This window comes from Alligator mississippiensis, chromosome 4 (genome assembly GCF_030867095.1).
Source record: "Alligator mississippiensis isolate rAllMis1 chromosome 4, rAllMis1, whole genome shotgun sequence".
NCBI lineage: Eukaryota > Metazoa > Chordata > Crocodylia > Alligatoridae > Alligator > Alligator mississippiensis.
Genome location: NC_081827.1, coordinates 143366193 through 143391085, shown reverse-complemented (window position 1 = coordinate 143391085; position 24893 = coordinate 143366193). Strand labels below are relative to the sequence as shown.

Sequence of the window (24893 nt, the reverse complement as noted above, 5' to 3'; positions counted from 1 at the left end):
CTGAACATCTTAAAGTTAAGCCACTTCAGGCAAGGGTTAACTCCAGACCATACTACCTAGCTCATGTTAGGGTAACTTTAGTCTGTTCCATGGAGATAAAACAAGCAATTTGCAGTCCTCCGGCATCCCAGGACACACTGCTCTCAGTGCCACTGCCCACTCCCCACCCCACCCAGAGCAGGGATAGAGCCCAGGTGTCTTGGCTCCTATGTATGCCCCTGATCCTCAGCCCTCTAGTGGAAAGTCAGAGCTGTGTAGGTGAGAAACAATATTAACTCTTAACATGCAACGTCTCACAGCACATTTTACCTTTAATGCTACTTAGCATTCCATGGATTTATTATGATCTAAGTGTAATGTGTAACTTCGCCCTAGATTTAGCCTACCCTTCCAGTTTCTTTTCACCATAGGGATGCCTTAGATCATTTGACTAGGGCCAGATTGGCCCCACAGACATTCCCACACGGGGTACCTTTGCACTCTGGATACTAGGGGGATCTTAAAGAGTCTCTCCTTTTGCACAGCTGCAACATTGAGCCTCTGAGCACGCCTGCAGTGCAAGCAGACTTGCTGCCACTTCCATTTTCTGTCTCTGATGTTTCTCCTAATAAGGCTTTGATGCACTCAGCTATATCTTGACTTAATTGCAGTCAGACGCTCTTGGCAGGTCATTTAAACCAAACAGCTCCACCAGGCTGAAGTTGGTGTTTGTTTTCTGGTTCTAGGACAGGAGAGCCTATTGACAAGGCAAAGAAGCTAGAAAATATCTGTTCCCAATTCACAGAGAAGAAAGCTTATTATGAGTTTGACAGGGCACAGAAAATATCAGGCACAATCCTCATTCCAAATTCGTAAAGCTCTGGCAGTGGAAAGGGGGCTTATACAGAGCATATATGTCACTTACTCCCACTGTCTGGCTGCTCTGTACTACCAGAATAGTGTGAAGTGGCCTGTGTGGAAATGAGAATCAGGCCTTCGCTGAAAACACTTCTTGACTCCATGTAGAGGCTTGCATCTCTAATACTACACAATAAAAACAATGGATGGAGACAGGAAGCAGACAGGAAACACAAAGTAACCCATTCCAATCTGATCCAAAACCCACTGAGATTAATGGAAAAAACTCCTATTAATTTTCTTTGGTTTGGAGCAGGCTTCTATTGCGTAGAAATAAACTTTGATAGAATTATAGAAAAATAAAGCTGGAAGGACCCTCTGAAGGTCATGTAGTCCAACCCACTCATTCAAGGCAGGAACATTAATCTAAACCAGGGATGGACAGCCTGCGACACAGGTGCCACAAGTGGCATGGGCAGCCTCTGTTTGTGGCATATGAGAGATCAAGGAGGAGACAGGCAGCACAGTGGCAGACCAGGCATGAAGCAAAAAGCAAGGCAGCAAGTTGGGCAGGGAGCACAGGGAAGGAAGTAGAAAGCAGAGCAGCTAATCAGGCAGGGAGCACAGGGCTGGGAGCAGAAAGCAAAGTAGCAGATCAGGCAGAGGAAGGGGACCTCCAGTTTGTGGCATGTGCCAAAAAGGTTGGCCCTCACTGGTCTAAACCACCCCAGACAAGCATTTGTTCAATCTGCTCTCAAAACTGTTTGAGGATGGAGGCTCCACAACAATGTTGCACTTCTGCAACATTGGGTCCTGTGACTTATACATTACCCATGTCAGAGGCACCCGTGGTACCTCCTATGTGTCGGGCCATCTTCTCTGGTACCTGGACTTCATTTTGATTGTTTCATCTTAAATCCTGTAACTGGCTGAGTGCAGGGCAGATTTGGCTTATAGTTCCTCATTGCCACCACCATGAAAGTGTCTGGGGACAGAACCAGGATCTGATTTACAGCATGAAGATTTGATGGGGTCACCAAGAATTAATTTGCTCTGCTCTGCGGCTTGTCTGTTCATAAACAGTTCACAGACCAGGACCTTTAACAGCACTAAGCCTGCAAGAACGTCCAGGCAATGCCTACTCATTTACAAGCACCAGTATGTAGCCACATGAGTGTGGGACTTCGTATTTGTATCGATGTGACCCATTTCAGCAGTGACAGCTTTGATTTATCTTCAAACTGGACAAATGGAAAAATATATGGGATGCTGAACAAACAGAAATGGGGTGGAGAGGGGAGGGGATGATATGCTGCTTTTGATATGAGCAATTTTTTTCACAGCTGAAAAAAGAAAAACCCGTAATCATGTTCAAAAGCTTGATTGCCTAAACTTCAAAGGACAGCTACTTTATGTTTTATCAGTGGCAGTAAAAAGCACATTTGACTTATGGCAATTTTTATGCTTGCAAGCAGAGAGCAAAGTTATTTCTACATGTAGTTTAGCAATTATAATGCCATGCTATCTTATACTAGTCACTGGTGCCCAACAAAGTACACAGGATACTAGAGTCATCTGCAATATTTAGGAGACAAACTGTCATCTAACTGCTAGAGCAAAGGCCAGGGTGTCAAGTTTCCTGGTCTGATTGTTACGTGCTGTGAAATGTTGGATGTTTTCATCCACCTGTTCCTCAGTTGAACCAAATGAAAAATGGGCCATTAATTCTTATGTTCTAGGCATATTTGGACAATTCAGTAACAACTGTAAAGTGCTCTACAACCTCTGCATGAAATGTAAAAAATATTATTTACAGTAGGAAGATGATAGGGACTTGCAGGGGGAGTAGACTACTGAATATTATGTGATAACACAGATTTGACTGGTATGACTAAGCACAATGCAGAAATTTCCTCAAGGGGACAATTAGCCAGCACCTCACGTGACAACACTGGGATCCAAAGTGCTTCTTCGTGCACAGAAAGGCACGTTTTCACCCACCACTGAAATGCAGCTGCTTCTGAGACAAAAATCAGCAGGCAAAGTGATGTCTACAGAAGACCAGACAAGATTCTGGCTTACAGGGTTTCTGTTGAAATATCCCTTCAGATAAATTCTGATCAGTCTGCCCTGGAAACGGGAAGAACTATGAGGCCCCAGTCATTAGTAGGGCCAGTATTTCAAGAAACGTAAGGACTATAATTCACATCTAGTATTTTTAGTCCAGTGAGTCCTCCCTGGAAAGTTACCCCCTAAATTGACCAGGAGAAAATATTTCAAGGGAAATTAGCGATTGAAGCTCCTTTAAGGGCATGGGCCCTGGCACCCATTGGAGTCAAAGGGAATAAGGTACTTGAGTGGCCACCAGTTACCTTTCTGCATCTCTAACCACCTACCTATATTTAAAAATCTGGCCCAGAGGCAGGAGATAACACTGAATACATCATTTCTGTTACATGACACAGGTCTTCCCAGAGTACTAAGTTATGCAGCCCTGAAGGAGAAGCCAAATTCTTTCAACTGATGTGGAGGGAAAAATGCTTATCGTGTCAAAACAATAGCTACAGGTTGGTGTCCTGTCACGAAAGTACATTCCTGAACAAGCCTGTTGGCCTCATGAAAGGGGGTGTCTGTTTTTCTAATGAAGCTCAGGGTCATTCACTCAGCAGAGGAGGGATGCACTCTCCTGCTTCCCTCCTGCAGGGGAAGATACTAAGGCTCTAAGTAAGTATAATGGTGCAAGCAAGTGAGGAATAGATGAAACACTGATGCTGGGCAAGTTAATCCATTTACGTGACAAGAAAGAAGATTCAGTGGACCAGCGACATTGTTGTTCTTCCTGCTTCTGGATGTTGGAATTCATATTGCTCCTCTCCTATTTTGTGTCAACATCACTTTAGGGCAGTGGTTTTCAAACTTCCTAAAGTCATGGAACCCTTTCCACCAAACACAGGTTGAAAACCACTTCTTTAGGGGACTACGGCTTGTGGGTTCAGCAGGAAATGTTAGCTCGTGCGTGAGTACGTAGACCATGTGGCCCATCCTGACAGGATACTAGGCATGTCAGAATAGCAAGAAATGTGCAAGCTCTTCTCTTGACAGCAACTGGGAAGTGAATCAACCAACACTTTCTGGTTTCTACCTAGGTACTGAAGTACTGAGGTCCCCACACAAGCCCCTGCAAGCCTAGCCAAAGTTAAAGTTTAATGGCAGCAAATCTCCAAGGGAGGTTGAGGCTGAAAGGGATCCATTGAGGCTTTTAGGTTGTCCAGGGAGTTGGGGAGGCAGGAATCAGTCACATGTGGCAGATTCTTTGGGGATATTGCAGGTTAGGAGCTGATATTTCAAATCCTATTGAGTCACTGATGATGGCTACTGTAGGCACCAGCTCTCACTAAGGTGGGATGAAAGATACTTTCCTCTCCCTAGCTAGATAACTAGGAAAGAAACTGTCTGGCCTGTGATCCTTGAATGGGTTACCTAGCCACCATTCTTGCACTCACTGGATGTGTCAGTCTGTAACTGTAGCAGTCAGCAGTGAGTGGTAACAAGACACCTATTTCTCTTATCCCCGTGTGTTATCCATAGGTAAGGTGTGCATTCTTGGTCTGTCAGAAGACCTTGTAGGAGAAAAGAGAAGGGGAAGAACAGAGCTAGGCAGATGTCTGCACCAAGTGTCTCCTCAATATGAGGTCTTGATGACTGGAAAATATGTTCAACCATTTCCTTGACACAAGACAAGGTGGGGAAGGGAAATTACTGCTGGAGGCAAGCAGGCAGGGGGCACCAGGATGCTCTGGATACATCAGGGTGCTGGTGGTGCTGGTAACAGCAGTGGCTGTACTATGAAGTGGAGTTTTACCATTGGCTAATACCCACAAGTGAGTTAGCTCCTGATCTCCTGCTTTTTACAGGGTGCAGAGTTCCATGTGCAGTTTCAAAGACCAATTTAGTCAACAGGAATTTTTCCATTAATCCCAGTGAGTTTTGGAGCAAGCCCTGTGGGGAATGTTTTCTGGCAAGGACAGTCACTCTCATTTGTGACAGAATGACAGAACGGCATTTGATTTCTCTCAACTTCCAGTGGCTGAACTCTTGCTCCTGTCACATCGGTAATCCATCTTCAGTGTGCAGCAGTATGCATTCATGGTACCAGGTCCAGAAATAAAATTCTACTTTTGTTACAAACAGAAGAGTCCAACTGTAACAGTGCAGATGCAGCATGAATTTTGCCTTAAGCACATCATTTGTTTTTCTCCTGCTCTGAACTTTATTAGTGATTCCCAACCACATTTTTTATTTCTTTGGATAACTCATCCAACTCAGTAACATACCATGCATGCAAATTATCTATTAAAAGACCAAGAAATTATATATTGCTATTGGCATATCCAACTGTATTATACCATTGCATATGACTATGGACATGTTTCTTTCTTACTCCCAGTTTAAGGTCCTTTTACAGAGGTACAATGATTGAAGAGACTTCAGTGTTATAGAGAGGTAGGTCTTATGCCTGTTGCATACAGAACAAAAATTAAACCTATATTCAATTTAGACAATTCCCAAAATACTTTCCAGAACATACATTATTTTGATCAAATCAGTTTTGTTAATGCTGAAAGGCTTTCTACTTCAATTTGTTTTCTTAGGGCCTCAATTTTGCACTGAATAATCCTTACTTAATGAGTACAGTGGAATTAACATTTTCTAGGAACAAAGATAATATGTCTTTATGGCCAATGTCAGGGGCTTAAAACAAAATCATAACATTGCCCAGAGGAGTTGTTAAACTAGACTGGAGCTGTGGTCTAGCTAGTTCAGTATCCTGTTTCTCACAGCATTCAGTGGCAAATATTGCCAAGAATAACACCAAAATCCTGATGTGGGCAATTTAGAAATAACTAGTTCATAAGAAAAGCTTCTTTTCCCTTTTCTCAACCACAGACTGATTTATTCCCTGATACAGGAGAGTTTGTATCCCTTGTAATTTATTTTATCATATGCAATATTATAGTGGCTCTTTTCATTATCCATATAAATGACAATTCTTTTTTTTTTTTAATTTCTGCCAAGCTCTTGGCCTTTGCAATTAAATGATGTTAAAATATTCTTTATCGTAAAAGGCATACTTAGATAATACTATTTCCATTCCTGAAATGTTACAGAGGCCATTAAAAAGTAACAGTGCCCCATTGATCTATTCTCTTCAAAAGGAATTTCTCATGTAAGGATTACTCTTTGGAGAAAGGTTTGCAAGGTTAGGCATTATAACTTACAAACATTTAATCATTTATAATGCATATTTATTCTTACACAAATTCACAAAGCCAGTCAAATCACATGCAAAGCCACTGAGTGCTTTCCCATTTGCTATAGATTGGGCTGTGAAGAAATAGCCCACAGCCTTTTACCAAGCACAACAGATGAGACCAAAAAAAAAAAAGAATCATGCAAGGTAGCTTCAAGCTACAAGAACATTTCCAGACATGCATTTCAAGGGACAATGCACACACAGCAGAAATATGAAAGTGTGAAGAAGGCTAACCAGTCATATTACAGAAGAGGCGTCTTCTTCCTCTTCCTTATAGAGAACATAGTTAAAATAGGCAGTCAGGACTGCACCAAGCAGCTAGTGCCCCAGGAACAAAGACAATCAGGAAAACAAGTTAAATTGGATAAAACAGATTTCTTCAGGATAAAAATGTTAGAGGGGTAATCTAACTGTCAAATGGCTTTCCCTATTCATCAACAATTAGTACAGGACTTGGCACTGTTTTTCCTTGCAACCAAATTTAACACTAGCAACAGAAAAGTAGAAATTTGAACTATTTCTTTAAATAGTCATACACTCACAATTGGAGATGCATATGGTCAATAATTTTTGACCTCCTGTGAGAAAATAAACTAAGGGACCCTCTAGATGTTCACATAAAGGCATGATAGGATCTGAAGCAGATCCACAAAATTGTGCCCCCTGCCATGCCACATATGCACATCAGGAGGCGTGATTCTGGGATCCAGCATCAGATCCTCTTACACGCTACTGCTGGTGCAGGGGGAGCCCAGGATCATCATCCTGGACATCCCCTGCCCTGGCAAGTAGCAAGCTGTGAGTCCTGTAGCTGATGGGATGGCTGCTGAGGCAGGGAGTCTGTGGGACTCCTAGTCCCAGCTGAGCCTGATGTACCCCAGTGGTTGAGACCCCATCAGCTGCAGGGGGAGACCCTCCTACATGTGCAAATTGAAGCTGGATAGAAACCAGCTATAAAGTTATTGCACATTTTTCAGCTCTAACCATATAGCTGGATGGACATTTCTGTGGTGTGACAATTACTTTGCATGTGCAGCTCGTCTAAATTAATGGCACAATTAACCAGTTAGTTGTGTAAAACCCATAAACGTAGAATGGGTCTAAAAGAGTAAGCAACTATTTCTATAGTTCAGCTCTTCCAATCTTCAGAGTCAGGACAAAAGCCACTTAAATTACAGCAGAGCCACACAGAGGTCTTAGTCTAGCAATACACCTCAAGCACATGCTTAACTTCAAGCAGATAAAGAATTCCACTGACTGCAGTAAGACTGACTACTTGGATAGTAAGTTGACACTCAGTGGGTGTGTCCCCACATACATGGGGGTGCGCTTGCTGCAGCAAAAAAGTAGTAGCACAAAGTTATGCCACTACTTTTTGCCACTGCACACGTCCCTTCATGTGCACGTTGGTGCAGGGCAAAATGACCCACGTCGGGGAAACTGCTGTTTCCCTGCTCTTCCTGGCTCCTGTCGTGCTGGAGGAACTGGGGTGGAACTAGAGGAGGGGAGATGCTCTCGCTGGGAGGCAAAGCATTTCCTGGGAGTGCTGAGCCTCTGTGTCTGCTGGTGCATACTCCTGTAGCATGCCCCACACAACATTTTTTGTGGCATTTTTGTTTTGCTACCAGGATTTCCTGGTAGCAAATTTTGCTCTGCGCTATAAATTTGCAGTGCGGGGCACATTTTAACGTGCTGTGTGTGCAGTTTATGGTGCTGCAAAGAGGTTTGCAGCCCCACAGACCACACATGACTGCACATCTGGATCCGGCCACTGGACGCATCTACCTGTGCCATTAAGGTGATGTGATAAATTATGGTGCAGTTTGTGCTGGAGAAATCTGCTCCCAGGTGCAGCATTTACACATGCACCTGGGCCCGCAGCAGTTTGAGCCAGGGTGCAGTAGCCCTGGACTGGCAGGGGACATAGGAGGTCAGCCCCAGGCTTCGGGTGGCAGCAGGGCTGGCTGGGGCATTTGTGTGTTAAAGTGTGGGGCTAGGCGGCAGGCAGCCCCTGCACTTTAGCACCCTTGTGCCCCAGTCTGCCCCTGTCACTGTCTACATGTGCATTTTGGCAGAGTAAATACTCCTGGCAGTGCTATCCTATGGCAGAGTTAATTAATTTACTGCACCCTAATACTGGCGCACGTTTAGATTGTGATGCTTTACTACGGAGCTAATTAGTCAACTCTGCAGTAAAGCAAATGTGTAGCTGTGCCCAGTGTGACTGAAAATATCAGAATGCAGCTTGGATTTGCAAGTCTGTCATTCACAACAGTGCTGTCATTAGCACAACTCTGCTGTCACTGGGGTTTTGAAGCTTCATAATACTTCAAAAATAATAAATATTGCTTTAAATAATTAAATAATGCTGTTTTCTCTGTGTACTGCAGTGGTCTCCAACCTTTCTAAGTGTCAGATCACTTTTTGAATTAAACTGCAACCCAGATTCTACTGTGCGCCATGCCCCCACCCCCCCAAGCAGGTCAGTTTGTGGGGGAGGGAAGGGGAGGGATGGGGGGGCAGATCAAGGCCCCTGAGGTGAGGGAGGGAGTGGGGCAGGGGAAGGGGAAGAGGCAGGGGCTGGGGTGAGTGGGACCCTGGCTGGGCTCGGTGGTGGCCCCCACACACTGGAAGAGACCTAAACAGGCTCTATGTGCTGGGATTGTGCCCTGGACCCCTGCACACTGGGATAAGGCCCTGAGGCCCTGTGCTTCCCCCTCTCCCTCCCATCCCATGTACCAGGATTGGGCCCTGGAGTCTGGCGCTGTTCCTGCCTGGCTGGGTGGTGGGATGATAGTCCAGGCGCAGGGGGGCTCCTGCCACTGCACGCACCCTGGCAAAGGCCTCGGGGACACATGCCCCCCCCCCCCCAGATCTGTGTGCGGGGCAGAGGGTTTTGCACCCTGAGTCCCGCTGCAGCTGTCCCGTTGCTGGGCTGAGCTTTAGCCCCTGCCCACGCAGCGACAGGACGTGGAACCTCTGACAGTCGATCTCAGTCGCGGGGGGGCCTGAACTCATGCACGCATGTGCATTCACCCCCCCAGACTGAGATCGACTGTCAGAGGCTCCACGATTGTTCAGTTGATCGCAATTGACTGGTTGGTGACTACTGGTGTATAGATTTCTCCACTGGGATAACAGTGGTTCTTACCTATGCAATAGAAAACTAAACTGCCTGAAGTTTCCTTTCAACAGACCATGTGAGACTCAATGTTTGACGTACCCACCATTTGAAAAGTAAACATTGAATATCAAATGCATTTATTTAACATCAGAAAAATAATCCTCTAAGTGAATTTACACAATGTTGAGAGCACATCTTTTGATTCCCCTGCTTTCTTAGGCTTGCCAGGGGTGAGGTAAGCAAATTGGGATTGATTCAAAGCCCATTTAAAATATAGGAAGGGCACCCATTGACATCAATAAGGTAGGTACTATAACATATAAACTACGAAATGGATGGCAGTCCAAGGAAAAGGGAAAGGTTTGATTCATTATAAAAAAATTACCCACAGTAGATTGAGACTGAAATTTTTAGTTAAACAGGAGTAAACATTTATACACATGAAGGGATTCTTTGAGTTTAACAGATCACTGCTGTATTTGGTTAACTGGAAATCAAAACATTAGGTTACCATATCTGCTGCAAAAGAAATGGCTTGTGTGGACAAAACTCCATAAAATGAGTTATTAAAGTTTTATGAAATGCACCACCTCCCTCCATCACTTTGAGTCAGGCAGAATAAGAGACATGTGCATGTCCACAGGATGACATGGCTCTTCCAGCCCTGAATTGGTCAACAAGAGCAAGGCAAAAGCAATGTACAACAGTGCTATACAAGGCATTGAGTTGTTTTTTAAACTGATGAGGGTGAGTCTAAGCAAGAAGCAAATATCTTACTAAGTTTGACTGCATTTGGCATGTTTTCTTGTCTTTCTTTTATTCGTATCATTTTAAGCACTTGTCTGTTGATTGGGTTAGGGAAACAATGGAAGGAGGAGGAGCATGATGGAAAATGTCAAACTATGAGAGGCCTTATCCATGAGGAACAAGAGCTCAGCAGAGCCACTGGAAATTCCAGGCACTTTCATGTTTTCTGTCCACTGCTATTTCTGGTTGATAAATCATGGTGGAGGCAAAAGCGTGTGTGAAGACAGACCACTCTGAAACAAGCATGCAACTGTGACTTGCCTTTACGTCTATAGCTGTAGGAAATACTTGAAATACTTGAAATGAAATGAAAAACTCTTGAAATTACAGTTTTCGTTTTTAATAGCTAGAAACAGAATAAGAATTATTTAGAGAAGAAAAGGACAGTGCTTTTTCTATTTGGGGTTCACAGTGGAGCTTAACAAGCAGTGGACAACCAGGGCACCAGCCCCATGTGCCCACTTGGAGGGGGCCCAAGAATAGCAGCCATAACCATTGCCAGCTCTAGCTGCTGCAGGTAGCTCAGACCCTGACACCTGTGTTGCACAGGCTGCAGACCCTGGTTCTTATGCCTCTGGCCAGCACTAGTGCCTATGGGCATAAGCATATGCCTGAGCGCACAGACTAAATTCACTAATGTTCAGGCTGCCTATTTTCATCCCTGGAAAATAGACAATCAGGCCACAAGGTCTACAACTCTACTGCTACTACTTGAATGTATTATTTATTATGATTTTATGGATCATTGCAGATATTGCTTTCATTGCATGTGAATGTGAGCCAATGCAAGGCCTGAGTCATAAGAATACTGTGGGCTCTTAGTGATAAACAGGCCTACTTTGCTGCTGCTGCAGGTGCTCTTCTGCATGTGCAACTGGGTATGCATTTCTTCATCTAACTTCTGACTGTGCTTTCACTTCTCATGCTCCTGAGTGATACTGAGCTAGATCTTGCTTGGCATAAACTCCATTAGAAATACTTCATGGCTCTTTTACTTAATGTAGGTTGGTAAAAATGAAGGCAGTCAATTATACTGCAACCCTCAACCTATGCAGAACACAACTATCTCAATCAAGCTGTCGTTAGCCTCACATGGCAGTCATGGACTTATCCAAAAGCAAGGTGCACCATGTGTCATGCACAGATATATTCCTGAATCAGATTTACTAATATTTTGTTTGGTTTCTATTTACAGATAGAAGGTAGGGTAGGGTGGCATCCTGGAGACTAACTGGTTCAGAAAAGAATGAGCTTTCATAGGTGCCAGCCTACTTTGTCAGATGCTAGACTTCAGATTAACATAGCTAACTATCTCTCTGTTTCTAGTTAGTGTTAAGCTATACTCAGTTCTATCATTTTTATGGCTATATGAGCCATGGTTTTTCATGTGAATGCAGTTTTGTATTTTTATCATATGACTTGGATTAGGCAATGATAGGAATGGCACTTAAGCATCAGGAATCCCCACACAAGGCAATGACTCTACGCATGCATCTCAGAAAAATATTTTAAATGAAAGTTTACATGGAGGGCATCTAGATGTCTCTTGAATAAGTGAAATAAATCTGATTAGCATTTATCTGTCTGGATGTAAATATTTCTACATTTTTAAATAAAATTGTAAATCATGGATATCACCAGGCATGACAGACAGATGCATATCTGATTGTTGGGGGGGCGAGAAGAGGGGGACAGGGAGTCATTTTCATAATATGCATATACTCCCCAGGAATTCAACAGGAAAAATAAAGTATGTAAGACATCTCTCTGGGAAAGTGAAGTTGTTGAAGGAACTCTCTATACCCTGGAATTAATATTTAATCTGCCAGCTGACAGAAGCTGGGATAACTGGTAGTGCAAGCAGAGAATTTCTTGCAGAGAACCTTGATAGGAAGAATGGGAGAGTACACAGATCAGAGAAGCATTGTTTTCTAGTAAGAAAAGCAGTGTGAGATCATTTTCTTGCATTCTGTTTCTCCAACCCACAGTTAAGTTTATTTGTATGATTTATCTTCTTTGCATAAGAAACCCCATCTCTGTTTTATCTAGTTTCCTTAGTGTATGCAGCAAAGGAGATTTTCAGAGCAATTGACAACTGCCAGTACTTCACTCTTACAGCAGTGAGGACCATAATGTTTTACAGACCAAAGGAGAGAAACCTCCTGTGTTGGAGCTGCAAGGTCTGGTCTCTGGTAAGAAGCTATCCTAGGGGTAAATCTTAGCTTGTTCTCAATGGATAAGCAGCAGGACAGTGGAGAGAGATGTGGAATTAAGGGACATCCTGATATTTCAGCATCACAGAAATGCATCCTGCTTGCTACAGTGGCTATGCAAGAAAGCTGGTGGGTGTCTTTGTGTAGACTACTCAAAACAGGGGTTATACCAGAGGTGTAACAAGGCAGCCTGGAACCCTGGTACAAATTCTGATTGCCACTATGCCCCCCCCCATGATTATGTGTGTGGCTGCAACAGCAGCCATATTTTCCCACCCCAGAGTCAGTGCCCAGGACAGCTGCCCCGGTTGCCACACTTTAGTTACACCACAGTATGGGAGGGGGAGCAGGCCTCTTAGAGCTGCTGCTGGTTTTCCTGTACAGGAGTGTGAGAGAGACTGGACCAAACTTTGGCTTTAAGCCTTAATGCACCTGCCATCCCTGTTGGCTTGATACACTTTACATTCTCCTGAAATAGGGAGGAGACTGAGAGTCAGATTGTCCCAGGCTGCTTCTGAGGCAGTGGACCAATATGTTACTGATCATAAAGTGGTGACCCAGTCCAAAAATCAGTGAGCCTTGCAATGGTGTGGGCCAGACTACTGGCTATATATGTTTGTATCTTATAGACCAGGGTGTCAAACATAGGGCCTGCAGGCCGAATATGGCCTGTGAAGCTATATGATCCAACATGTGGGTTGCTGGACTGACCCCATGCACCAGCCACAGCCCTGCATGCTATATGCAGTGTGAGTGCTGAATCCAATGGCACGTGTGGTGCAGGCAGTACTGGGGGTCAGCCCAGGGCACTGTGAGCAGCTTGATCCCCAGACCTCCTGTGCCATGTACAGTGCCAGGCCCTGGGGGTTGCATGCACGAGTCTCGGGGCCGGCTCATGTTGCTCCTGGTGTGCAGGGCTAGACTGGCTGCACACACTGCAATCAGCACAGAGGGCTGGCATGTGGCACATGCTCCATGCAGAACCCTGCTGATCAGTCCTGCACACTGGCTCCAGGTCTGGCATGGTGCCACATAGAGCACACACCCTTTGCCAGTTCCCTGTGCTGCATACAGTGTGCCTGGCTGGTCCAGCTCTGCATGTCATAGACAGTACATATCATCCCTGGGACTTACTGTGCAAGCAGCCCTGAAGACTGGTACAGGGTATATGATACCCACAGCATGTGAGCTGGACCCAGCAATGCACATGGCACAGGGGGTCCTAGGCATGGGCTGCACGTGGTGTCTCAGGCTGATTCCCTGTGCTACCTGCAGGGCTGGGTCCAGCCCATGTGCCATGTGCCTTGTGTTGGCCCCAGGGGCTGGCATGGGCTGGACCTGGTGCTGTGGCTGCTCCATGACCGGTTGGTTCTGGTCCAGTCCGCAGACCTGCTAAGGGATGCTCATTCAGCTTGTGGGGGCAGATGAGTTTTTATAACCATTATAGACTAAATCAGAGATGTATAACATAAGCTTTTGTGAGCCTGAGCTCACCTAATCAGATACTGATGAAGTTAGGTAGTCTATAAGGTGTAAATCTACACTGCCTTCTGTCTGATTTCAGACTAAGACAGCTAACTACCTCTCTCTATGTATGTTTGAACATCACTGAGCCAACTGTGAAAGAAGAAGCTTAGTATAGAAAGGAGGAAGATTAAAGTGTCAGCATCAGTGTAATATATTTCAATCTGTTTTCCTTCCCTCTTTCCTAACTTCCAATGTATCAAAGAGACAATGAGGAAGACATCTGTTGTTCCAACTCTGTGGATAAAGTCCTGTGAATGCTTACTTTAGGTGATTTGTTTTATGTAATTTGTAGCAAAATGTGACCTATATGGCAATATCTTGCAAAAAAATGTATTATTTCAAGGACAAGAAATTGCCTGGAACAAAACGGTGAACATATTAAATCAAAACACTGAATTTCTTTTCAACTCCAATATTATTTTTGTACAGTGCTACTTATAAGCTAAGTTTGCCACAGGGATAAGGAACAAACAGGTAAATGGAGCTGAGTTTTTGCCTGAAGTGCATAGCAGAAGCACCTGGTAAACTTAGAAATGAGTGGATGAATTATGAGTTATGTACAGGCAGGAAGACATATGAGCAGACAGACTGTCATACCAGATCAGATCCAAAGTGCACGCCTATGTAAACGGGGTTGAGTCCTAAAAATAAAAGCAAATTCAAAACACAGAAGCATTATTAGGATGCTATTTTCCAGGGAGCAAAGTACCACAGTGCAACAAAAATACCTACTCTGTCTAATAACACTGGCTGAGATGAAAGAGACCATATGAATATAACCACCATAGATAAAATTTTCAAAGGCATCTAAAAATCAAAGTCAAATTGACTTTCAATGAGAATTAAGTTCCGAAGTACCTGAAACTAAGATTTTAAAAACAAACTGGGGATTTTGGACATCTCAATTTTAGGCTGCCTTATTGGTGACACTTAGCAGGGCTTGTTTTAGAGCAATGGTTTTCAACCTGCGGTCTGTGGACCCCTGTGGGGGATCCACAGGCTGTGTCTAAGGGGGTTGTGAAAGATGACTATAATCAATCAAAAGTATGTGACTACCTAACTCTTACAATTCAAAGAGGTCTGCCCTTCCATTCAAAAATGTTTAGGGGTCCACAAATGAAACAAGTTTGAATACCACTGTTTTAGAGAAAGTGAAACATTTTCTTCAAATATCCAAGGCTATTGGTGAAGCTTCTTTTTGGGCACCAAGAACTTAAGGTAGATGGAGCCAGTAGCCATTTTTTGAAAATCATGACCCCACTTGCTTTTGAAAGTGGAATTTGGGGTTCTAATATATTCAGGCACTTTTGTAAATGTCACCCATCAGCAGAAAAGCTAGGGCTTAATCCAGCCAACTCATATGACTTGGCTTGTCCTTACTGATTGTACTAGTGCTATTTATTTCTATAGCACAGCCCAACAGATAGCACTTCAGTTAAGCAACTTGTGATTTTGACAACTGGGCAACCATCATTTAACCTGGTTCCTTGGAGCTGTCTTATTTTGGGTGGCAAAAACTACAAGCATGCAGTCAAGAGTCATTTTTAACCATCTTGCCTTATGCTTGGATGTAAGTATTTACACAAATGAGACTGAAAAATGGTACTTGCACCTGATTATTTGTATTAGCTTCTTACACTGACAGATACTTTTAGTAGTTACTTCTGCAGAGCTTAGGGATAAGTAAGAAGAATTGTATTCTTGTTTGTCAGCATTGTCAGGTGAATTAGAAATGCAGGGTCTTTGTTACGTGGTAGGTTCAGAGACAGAGCAATACAACCTGAAAAGTTTGCAATACTATATATTGTTGGGGGAGGGGGGATTATTTAATTTTTAAATTGTGCAAATACAATCTCCAACTCAGTAATATGCAATTCCTCCATATCATCTGCAAAGAAGCTAATTTTCAAGATTTTGACCATAATTCAAGTAAAAGAACTTTAACTGATTCTGACATGCTGCAGAGAAATTGCCTGAAACCAAATAGTGAACATTTTAATCAAAACACAAAGTAACATGGATGAAAAAAGATGTTTATTTTCATTATTGCAGAAATGTTACCAAATGAAGGCCCTCAGTGACACAAATCTTTGTTCTAATGTCACTAATTTTTTCAAAACATTACTTAATACATAGTATAATGATGTGTGTAGGGCTAATGTACCTATCAATGGTTTCAAGAGAATTGTTCGTCAGTGCTTCTTAGATATAATTACACTGATGAGGTTGTCCACTTCTGAGGTTGTATTTTTATCTGGAAAAGAATGCACATCTCCAACTCTTTCAGTTTCTTTGTAAATCTGAGAAATCAGCAGCAGTGGCTAATAACTATGTGTATTGGCTGGGCCAATATGTGCAACAAAGTGAACATATAGGTTTATTAGATTAAACTGAAAGGAGATAATAATATATTTATAATGATAATATCACCATAGTCATATTATACATTATATCAATGTGATATTATTAATATTCTATTAATAACATGTTATATGGTAATAATAAGAGCAGTGTATTGCTGTATAATAATATATTAATTATCTAACAATGCCATTGTATGATAATCCTTTCAATAATATTTTTCAATTGCATACATTCATGTCACATGTGCATCTTATAGCAACCGTTGATTTCAGTAACCACTAGGTAAGACCTTAAGACACCATCAGGAGAAATTACCTATATTTTACTGGTGAGAGAACCAAAAAAAAATGGAGAGACTAAGTGACATGCTACAGTCATGCAGCACATCAGTGGCATAAGCAGAAACTGAATCCTGGAGTCCCGCTTCTGCTGTAGCTTTATACTAGTGTAATACTGTACCTTAGACAGCACCCTGCCCCTCCTACCCACATTCAAAAGAAATACTTCCATGGAAAGGCTCAGCTGACCATAGGAAGGTTTAAATAAGGGCAAGGGAAGACAGAATGATGAGTGACATGGAGTTGTCAGTGTTTTGGGAAAAACCTGTAACTTGCACACCTGATTTGAGACACATCCTGGGGCAGGCAAAGGCAAAGCATTCAACTTATCTGGGTAGGTTCCACCTAAAGAAAGTAAGGGCAGACCTACAGTGAAGGCCAAGCTATAAGACTCTGCTCAGTATGGTTTAACTTAAATCATGCTTGCTGTTGGATGACCTTGGGTGACCTATATAACTTCCGTGTGTCTTAGTTCTCTGCCTGTACAAGAACAATAGTTTTGCCTTCTTTCCTCACTCTGAGAATAAATTTGAGAATATCAGAGAGGTGATAGAGGTTATATAATAAGTAGGTACAGAGCAAGGAGGACTGGTTCAATCATGGAGACTCTAAGGGTGATAAGCAGTGTTCTACATAAGAATGATCTACTCATTAGAAAGCCTCTGTAGTTAACGCACTGGAGCGGAAGGATGGCTGTGAACACATTTCATGCAAATGGAATTGAAATAAGATCACATAATTAACTTCCCTGTTAGTCATCACCCCCTGATGGACTCTACCTGATAATGCTGTCTTGGCACAGTACCACGGGTCCTGTCTGACTGAGTTAAAACATTTGGCAGCTGCATGACTGTATTAGGTATGACAGAGAATGTCAAATGCCCTGAAGGAAGAGGCAGAATTTATCTGTATTATTTTGCTTGAATTCAGGCAAGAAGGAACCAAGAGAACTAATCAAGTAGCAAGTTCAATCTAAAAAGAAAACAATACTTTGGCTTTAAAATTGAAATCTAGGATTTTCAAAGGTAATTAAATCATTAGATGCCTGAATCCCATTAAAGTTCCTTGGAGAACCCCATGGACACGAGGCACCCAAATCTCACTGTACTTCAACAGGAGTTGTACAGCTCATTCCTTTGAAAACCCCAACCAGTAAATGTGTATTAGGGCTGTGCGAAACAGCACCGTTTCATTTCAGCTTCTGTTTCGCTGTTTCAAAAGGACAGTGTTTTGTTTCATAGTTTCATAGTAGCTAAGGTCAGGAGGGACCTGAACAGATCATCTAGCCTGACCCCCTGCCACAGGCAGGAATGAATGCTGGGTTCACAAGACCCCAGACAGGTGATCGTCCAACCTCCTCTTGAATTTGCCCAAGGTAGGGGCAAGGACCACTTCCCTGGGAAGTTGGTTCCAGATTTTGACCACCCTAACTGTAAAATATTGCCTTCTGATCTCTAACCTAAACCTATTCTCCATCAGCTTATGACCATTGTTCCTTGTCACCCCAGGTGGTGCTGGGGAGAAAAGGGCTCTGCCTATTTGCTGTTGATCTCCCCTGATGAGTTTGTAGGCAGCCACCAGCCCCCCTCCTTTTGCTGAGGCTGAACAGGTTCAGGTCCTTCAGTCTCTCCTCGTAGGGCCTGTCCTGCTGCCCTCTCTCCAAGCGGGTGGCCCTCCTCTGAACCCTCTCCAGGCTGGCAACATCCCTTTTGAAGTGCGGCACCCAGTACTGGACGCAGTACTCCAACTGCGGCCTGACCAAAGTCACATAGAGGGGGAGTATCACCTCTCTGGACTGGCTTGAAATGCACCTTTGGATGCATGACAAGGTATGGCTGGCCTTGCTGGCTGCAGTCTGGCATTGGCGGCTCATGTTCATCTTGGAGTCAATAATGACTCCAAGATCCCTTTCCGCCTCTGTGCTTTCAAGAAGGGAACTCCCCAGCCTGTATGTATGCTGTGGATTCCTTCTCCCAAGGTGCAGCTCCCTGCATTTATCTATGTTGAACCTCATCCTATTCTCATCTGCCCACTTTTGTAGTCTGTCTAAATCTAGTTGCAGCTTCTCTCTCCCTTCAAGTGTGTCCACCTCACCCCACATCTTAGTGTCATCAGCAAACTTGGACAGCATGCTTTCCACCCCCTCATCCAAACGCTGATGAAGATGTTAAACAGTGCGGGCCCGAGGACCGAGCCCTGGGGTACCCCACTGCTCACATCTCGTCAGGCTGAGTACAACCCGTCCACCACTACTCTCTGGGTGCGCCCCGTCAGCCAATTTTTTACCCATCCAACTGTGCAGGCATCAGTGCCACAGTCACTTAATTTATTGATGAAGATGGGGTGGGAGAGTGTCACAGGCCTTCTTAAATTCTAGAAAGACTATGTCCACCGCGACACCATCATCCAAGGATTTAGTTAATTGCTTGTAAAAAGCAATCAGGTTGGTCAGGCAGGACTTGCCTTTGGTGAAGCCATGCTGATTGCCCCTGAGCATGATCTCCTCTGCAGGCCCCCCACAGATGTGCTCCTTGATGATTCTCTCCAAGATCCTCCCAAGCACCGAGGTGAGGCTTACAGGCCTATAATTACTTGGGTCCTCCTTACTCCCCTTCTTAAAAATAGGGACCACATTAGCCAGTTTTCAATCCCCTGGCACCTGGCCAGATGACCACGAATGCTCATACAGCGGGGCCAAGGGCTCCGTGATGACTCCTCCCAGCTCCCTCAACACCCTTGGGTGGAGGGCGTATGGATCTGCAGATTTAAAAATGTCTAGCCCTTCCAGAAGATCCCTAACTACAACTGCACTGACTGAAGGCTTGATAGAGCTATCCCCAAGACTGTCCCTACCTCTGGTAGGTGGGATATCCCGGTCCCTGTTCAGGAAAACAGGCTTGTACATAATGTTGTTAGGTGCAGGGAGTTTCACTTCCTTTCAAAAGCACTGTCCTGTTTCATTTTGTTGAAACTGTTTCACTGTTTCGATGTTTTGCCCATAGGCTATAATGGGGAATCATGAAACTGCTTATAACTTTGTCACTTCTTGCCTGATTAGAATGAAAATTGCAGGCATGCTAGCCCCTGCTGAGGCCACAAAGTTCCAAGTTTCAAGGAGCTGGTACAGGGGTTTCAGGGAAACTGCACCTCAAGCCGCTGACAAGCAAAACTCGTGACATGTGTGACTGTGTGTGTTCAGGCACAGCTGTTTTTCTGTCCCTCCCCCAGAGCACTGGGATTGGAAGGGACCTCAGGGAAGGATCACAGTCAATATCAGAGCAGTCCTTCCCCCCTCTTCACCCTCCCTCTCCTTGCTTGCAGGGAAACAGAAAGTAAGCCCAGCTTTGAAACTTGAAACGTTTTGAAACTTTCAAAATGTTTCGAGTGCCCTTGTTTCGTTTTGAGGCCATTTCAAGGCCTTTCATTTCATTTCATTTCATTTTCGCTGTTTCAAGCTCAAAATAAGTCAAAACAGTATAAAAATGAAACGCTTGGTGAAATTTCGCACAGCCCTAATATGTATGTCTAACAAGGTGACATTGCATCATCACCACACATTCTGATGTATTTCTTCATGCAGGGCCAACACTGCACCTAACAACACTTATGTACAAACCAGAAACCACTCCTCCTTGGGGATGGCTGGGGCTCCTGTGACTCCCTTGCTTGTAGTACTTGTTGGTAATACTGGATGTTCAATGGCCAATTATTTGAGCTACTGGCCTTCAAGTTTGTCAGTGACCACATCATTGACAAGGAGGGTCACACATGTCATTGTGGGATGGTGGTCCTCAGCAGGGGTGCTGCAGCTCCTTTTGAGGAGGATGCGGGATAAGGAGCTAAGCACTCGCTCTTCCCTGACCAGACCCTATTCAAAGAGATAAATGCAAGCTTGTCTCAGGTTCTCTCTCACACTTGTTCCTGTCAGTCCCTGTGTGAAGACCTAAGTGCTTGGTTCTCCTACCATCTTCCTCCCTGTGTCTGAGGAGCTAAGCACAGGCTTGTCTGTGCCAGGTTTCAGTGCAAGGAGGTAAGCTCATGATTGTCTCTGCTCCGCAGGAAGCTAAGAGCTAGTTCCTCCCCCCTACCCCCATGAGTTAAGTGCTGAAATAAATAACGTAGTTATTGAATTGGGATGCTGCTCAGTTCACAGGAGTTATGGAGGGGTGCCAGGTGGCTAAAAGGTTAAGAACCACTGTTCGGCACACAGAAAAAACTCCATACAGTGGGGGTCACTGAGGTAGGCACCTGAGAGAGTTAGCAGAGGGCAGAGGAAAAAGTAAAGAATGTCCTCGCTTCATCCACTCATTACCCATGACACTGTGAATGTGAATCCCTGGGAGCAAAGACTGGAATGCAGGACTGACCCCTCCCAGGTAAGTCCTCCAAATATAGGACTATACACTTCCTCTCCCTGGCTCTCTTCCTCCCTTCCCTGAATATTCAGCTGTTCTATACAAAGAGGAACAGTTTCCAATACAACAGGAGAGGCTGAGAAGCTATATGACAGCAGTAATCCCTGCTCTAAAGCCTGGTGCTTAGGGCCAAAGACTTGAGGTCAAATCCCTTCAGGCAGAGGGAATCAAATCTGCATCTCCTGTATAATTAGCAAGTGCTCTATCCATTAAACTAAGGATTGACAACCTGTGGCCTCTGGGTTTCCCACCAAGGTCCAGCCCACAAAGGTCCACCCTGCTCCAGGGCAGCATGGGCTATCAGGTGGCACGCAGCTGCCTTATGCTACCCATCCCCTCTGCAGCACCCCACTGTATAGCCCCCCCTTGCTCCTCTCTTGTGCTTACATTTACCCTCACTGCAGAGGGACTGGGGATCAGTGACAAGAATACATGTACAGCAGATAGGACATTTTAGGAGACAATGCTCTGTAGCCTATCTGAGGGGCCAGGTTGCAAGCTCCAGTCTGTGGTGGCAAAAGGTTGTGGACCCCTGTATTACAGTTTTGGGTAAATGGAAGGGAGAGGACCTCTTTCCCAGACTGTATTTATGAGAAAAGCTGGGCGTCAGCACACGGTTCCATGCCACACGTGGGTGCAAGTCAGCATGGCCAGTTGGCCAGGTTGGAAGGTTCCTTGCTCAGCACCCTGGCTGCTGCAGAACCCATTCTGAGGTGCCTGGATGTACCATGCACAAATTAGTGGTTGGATAACACTTGGCGGCAGCATGCTTAAATACTGAGCACTGCAGTACCCATGTCCTTCCTGAATTACATCAGTGACATGTCAGATGTCCAGTTGTTATCATAAAAGAGTATGAACTTAGTTACTTATTTATGCAATGTATAGGCTGCCTTCCCCAGGCAAGGCTCAGGGCAGCTCAAAATAAAACCTGGAAAAACTATGAAGATAGATGACAATACAAAAATAAAATAATAAGAAGTCCTTCTTCAGGTATATAGGGAGTAAAATGAAGGTGCAGGGTAACATAGGACCCCTACAGGACAAACTAGGGCAATTAGTGACAGATAGGGGGAACAAGGCTGAGCTCTTCAATTAGTTTTTTGCCTCTGTATTCCTGAACACAGATCAGGACAAACCTCCCAACTGGATCATAGACAGGCACAAAAGGGAAACCAGCCCACCAACTGTTAGCACTGACTTAGTGAAGGGACACTTGGAGGGGCTGGATGTGTTTAAGTCAGCAAGCCCGGATGATCTTCATCCAAGGGTACTGAAGGAACTGGCCAGTGTCATGAGAGAGCCACTGGCACAGCTGTTTCAGCACCCCTGGTGCCCAGAGGACAGGAAAAGGGCCAGTGTGGTCCCTATTATGAAGAACCACTAGTATGGTTAGGGGCCTGCTGGCAATGCCTTACGAGAAGAGATTGAGGGCCCTGGATCTCTTCAACCTCTGCAAGAGAAGGCTGAGGGGGGATCTTGTGGCTGCCTACAAATTCATTGGGGAGTGAGGGCAGCAAGGAATAGGAGATGCTCTGTTTACCAGGGCACCCCTTGGAGTAACTAGGAACAATGGCCACAAACTGACTGAGAGCAGATTTAGGTTAGACATCAGGAAGAACTTCTTTACGGCAAGGGTTTCCAGAATCTGGAATGGGCTTCCCATACCTTGGGGGTGCTCTCCCCTACCTTGGAAGTCTTTAAGAGGAGGCTAGACATGTACCTAGCTGGGTACTGGGGTGTCTGACCCCAGTGCTCTTTCCTGTCCAGGGCAGAGGGTTGGACTCGATGATCTGCTAAGGTCCCTTCCAACCCAAACTTCTATGAATCATCTATAATATGAACAGGGCCACATCCATGGTGGTGCAGAAGTGCAGCCACACCCCCTTTTTGGATCGGACTGAACCATTGGAGTTTCTGGGGCCTTTTTTAAAGTCCCTAAAGCAGGCAAAAATCCTCCCTCCCTTCCCCTTCTTGCTCAAAAACGTCCCCTCCCTGCCCTTTCCCCATCCTGGCCTGCCTGTCCCCATTGCAAGGGGATTGTACTCAGCTGAAGATGCAGACAAAGGCGGCAGCAATAGCTGTGGAGTTCCCCTTCCCCATGCCAGCTCCAGGATCAGGAAGGGTAGGGGGGACTACTCTCCAGCTTCCCTGTTGCTGCTGTCACTTTCCCAATTGAGTCCAGCCCCCACTCAGCCTGGCTGGCTCTGGAGCTTCCCTGCTCCTGAGCAGTGGAGAAAGCAGCAGAGGCAGGCAGGGGAGTTGGGGGGGGGGGGGGGGACAAGAAAGAGGAGGGGCGGGGATTTTCACCTGCTTTAGGGACTTCAAAATTCTGTCTGCACTGGTAGGGGTAGAAGGTGGGAGCAGGGGGTGCAGTTACCCCTGCAGTGAAGGTTGCTGCTCCCAACCCCCGCTTTGGGAAAACATGGATCCACCCCGAATATGACATAGAATTAAGTCCTTAGGAAATGCCCCAAAACTTAGCCCTTCCTGTTGAAGCCCTGCCCCCAAAAAAGGTCCTACAATACTTCTGGAAGGTGTCCAGGCTCAGGCTCTGATAGACCAAAAAGGGGAGGGAGTTCCAGAGCACTTGGAAGTGTTTAAGAAACATTATACTTAAGGACTCCTGTCTATGATGGGAAGCGTACTTGTGACACATTTGGGGCTGTACAAGATAGACAATAAAGACAGTCTGTTCCCTGTGGAGCCCAAAATCTAAGGCTCAGATTGAGGTGTCTAAAGTGATATGGAGGTGCTTAAGTCCATAGTTATTGCCTAACTCTGGAAAACCCCAAGCTCCAAAACTCCAGACTGGGAATCTGGACTTGAGTGGCTGGACTTGAGACACCACCTGGTGTGACAGCCAGAACCAGAGGGATTAATAAGCAATAAATATGTGCTTCTTGGAGGCATTTGGTATTTTGCCTAAACAGGTAATATTAGTTAATATAAGCTTGTAAGTTTGTAAACGGCAAATGTAACTTGTCTGTCATAAGTTTAACCAAAATGATAAATTAACTGTTCATGGAACTGACTGGGCCCCATAGGCAAAGCTGTAGCTGTGAGATTAGCTGGCCTAACCGTTTTTTGCTCAGGGTTCAGCCTTAGCGATAAAAACTGGATCTAACTGCCTGGCACACCCAACACATTCCAAGAAAACATATCCCAAGAAAGCATATTCAAATGAAGCCTAGAAGGGGGTTGGAATTTAGGTAGAGCAATGTCAATTTCAGACCTAAAGGTGCTGCATCATAATTTGCTTATTGGATAAACCCGAGTCTGGGCAGTAACCTTTTATGATAATTTTAACACCTTTCAATCCCATAGGGTAACAGCTATAGGGCAACGTTGTGAGTGGCCCTGAGGCCAACAGATTAACATAAGACTAGGTATAAAAAGCACGTGCATCAGGTAACCAGCAGGAAGGAGGGAACAGAATGGTCATTTCTGTTCCACACCTGGACCCCGGACTCCCAGTGTGAGTGAGGATCAGATCCTGATCAAGGGACCTTCCCCAGTAATCCCTCTGACAGTGTCTAACAGGGACGCCTGACTTCGCTGGAATCACTTGGCATGCACTTGGCATTGAGGGACTATCAATAAGCTGCCAACCCATGTCTGTCTATCTGTTGTTTTGAACAGCTCAGTGGCTAATACCCTTGCAGTGCCCAGTTGGCCTGTGACAGATTGATTTATCTATCTGTTGTTATTATCTGTTGTTATTATTTACTATTAGCTCTTTAATACTGCATTATCTGCTTATCGCATTTATCTTTCTGTTAACTGTTGTGTGTGTGTAAGCTATAATAAATTTGCCTTTACTTCCCTCCCAATTTTGCCTCCTCGATCCGAAACTGAATCAAACAGCACAGTTGGCCTGTGATAAAATTGATACGCTGACAGTGCCCAGCTGACCTGTGACACCTGGGGCCCAGCAGATCCCCAGATGTTAGT

At 44.7% G+C, this 24893-nt stretch overlaps 1 protein-coding gene across 12 annotated transcripts in view; it reads right to left on the bottom strand.

The window, feature by feature from the left end:
* The window catches only part of TSPAN11 (tetraspanin 11), a 242771-nt gene that overhangs the window by 6628 nt on the left and 211250 nt on the right, over positions 1–24893 (bottom strand). For 2 of the 12 annotated variants that reach the window (XM_059726704.1, XM_059726706.1), the window contains one exon: positions 15840–16076. The exons of 9 other annotated variants lie outside the window; for them this stretch is intronic. In XM_059726704.1, coding sequence (XP_059582687.1) covers positions 16035–16076 — 42 coding nt within the window. In that variant the 3' untranslated portion in view covers positions 15840–16034. Of the gene's footprint in view, positions 1–14419; positions 14464–15839; positions 16077–24893 lie in introns of those variants that run through there. One more of the 12 variants, XM_059726707.1, reaches the window with a different exon arrangement.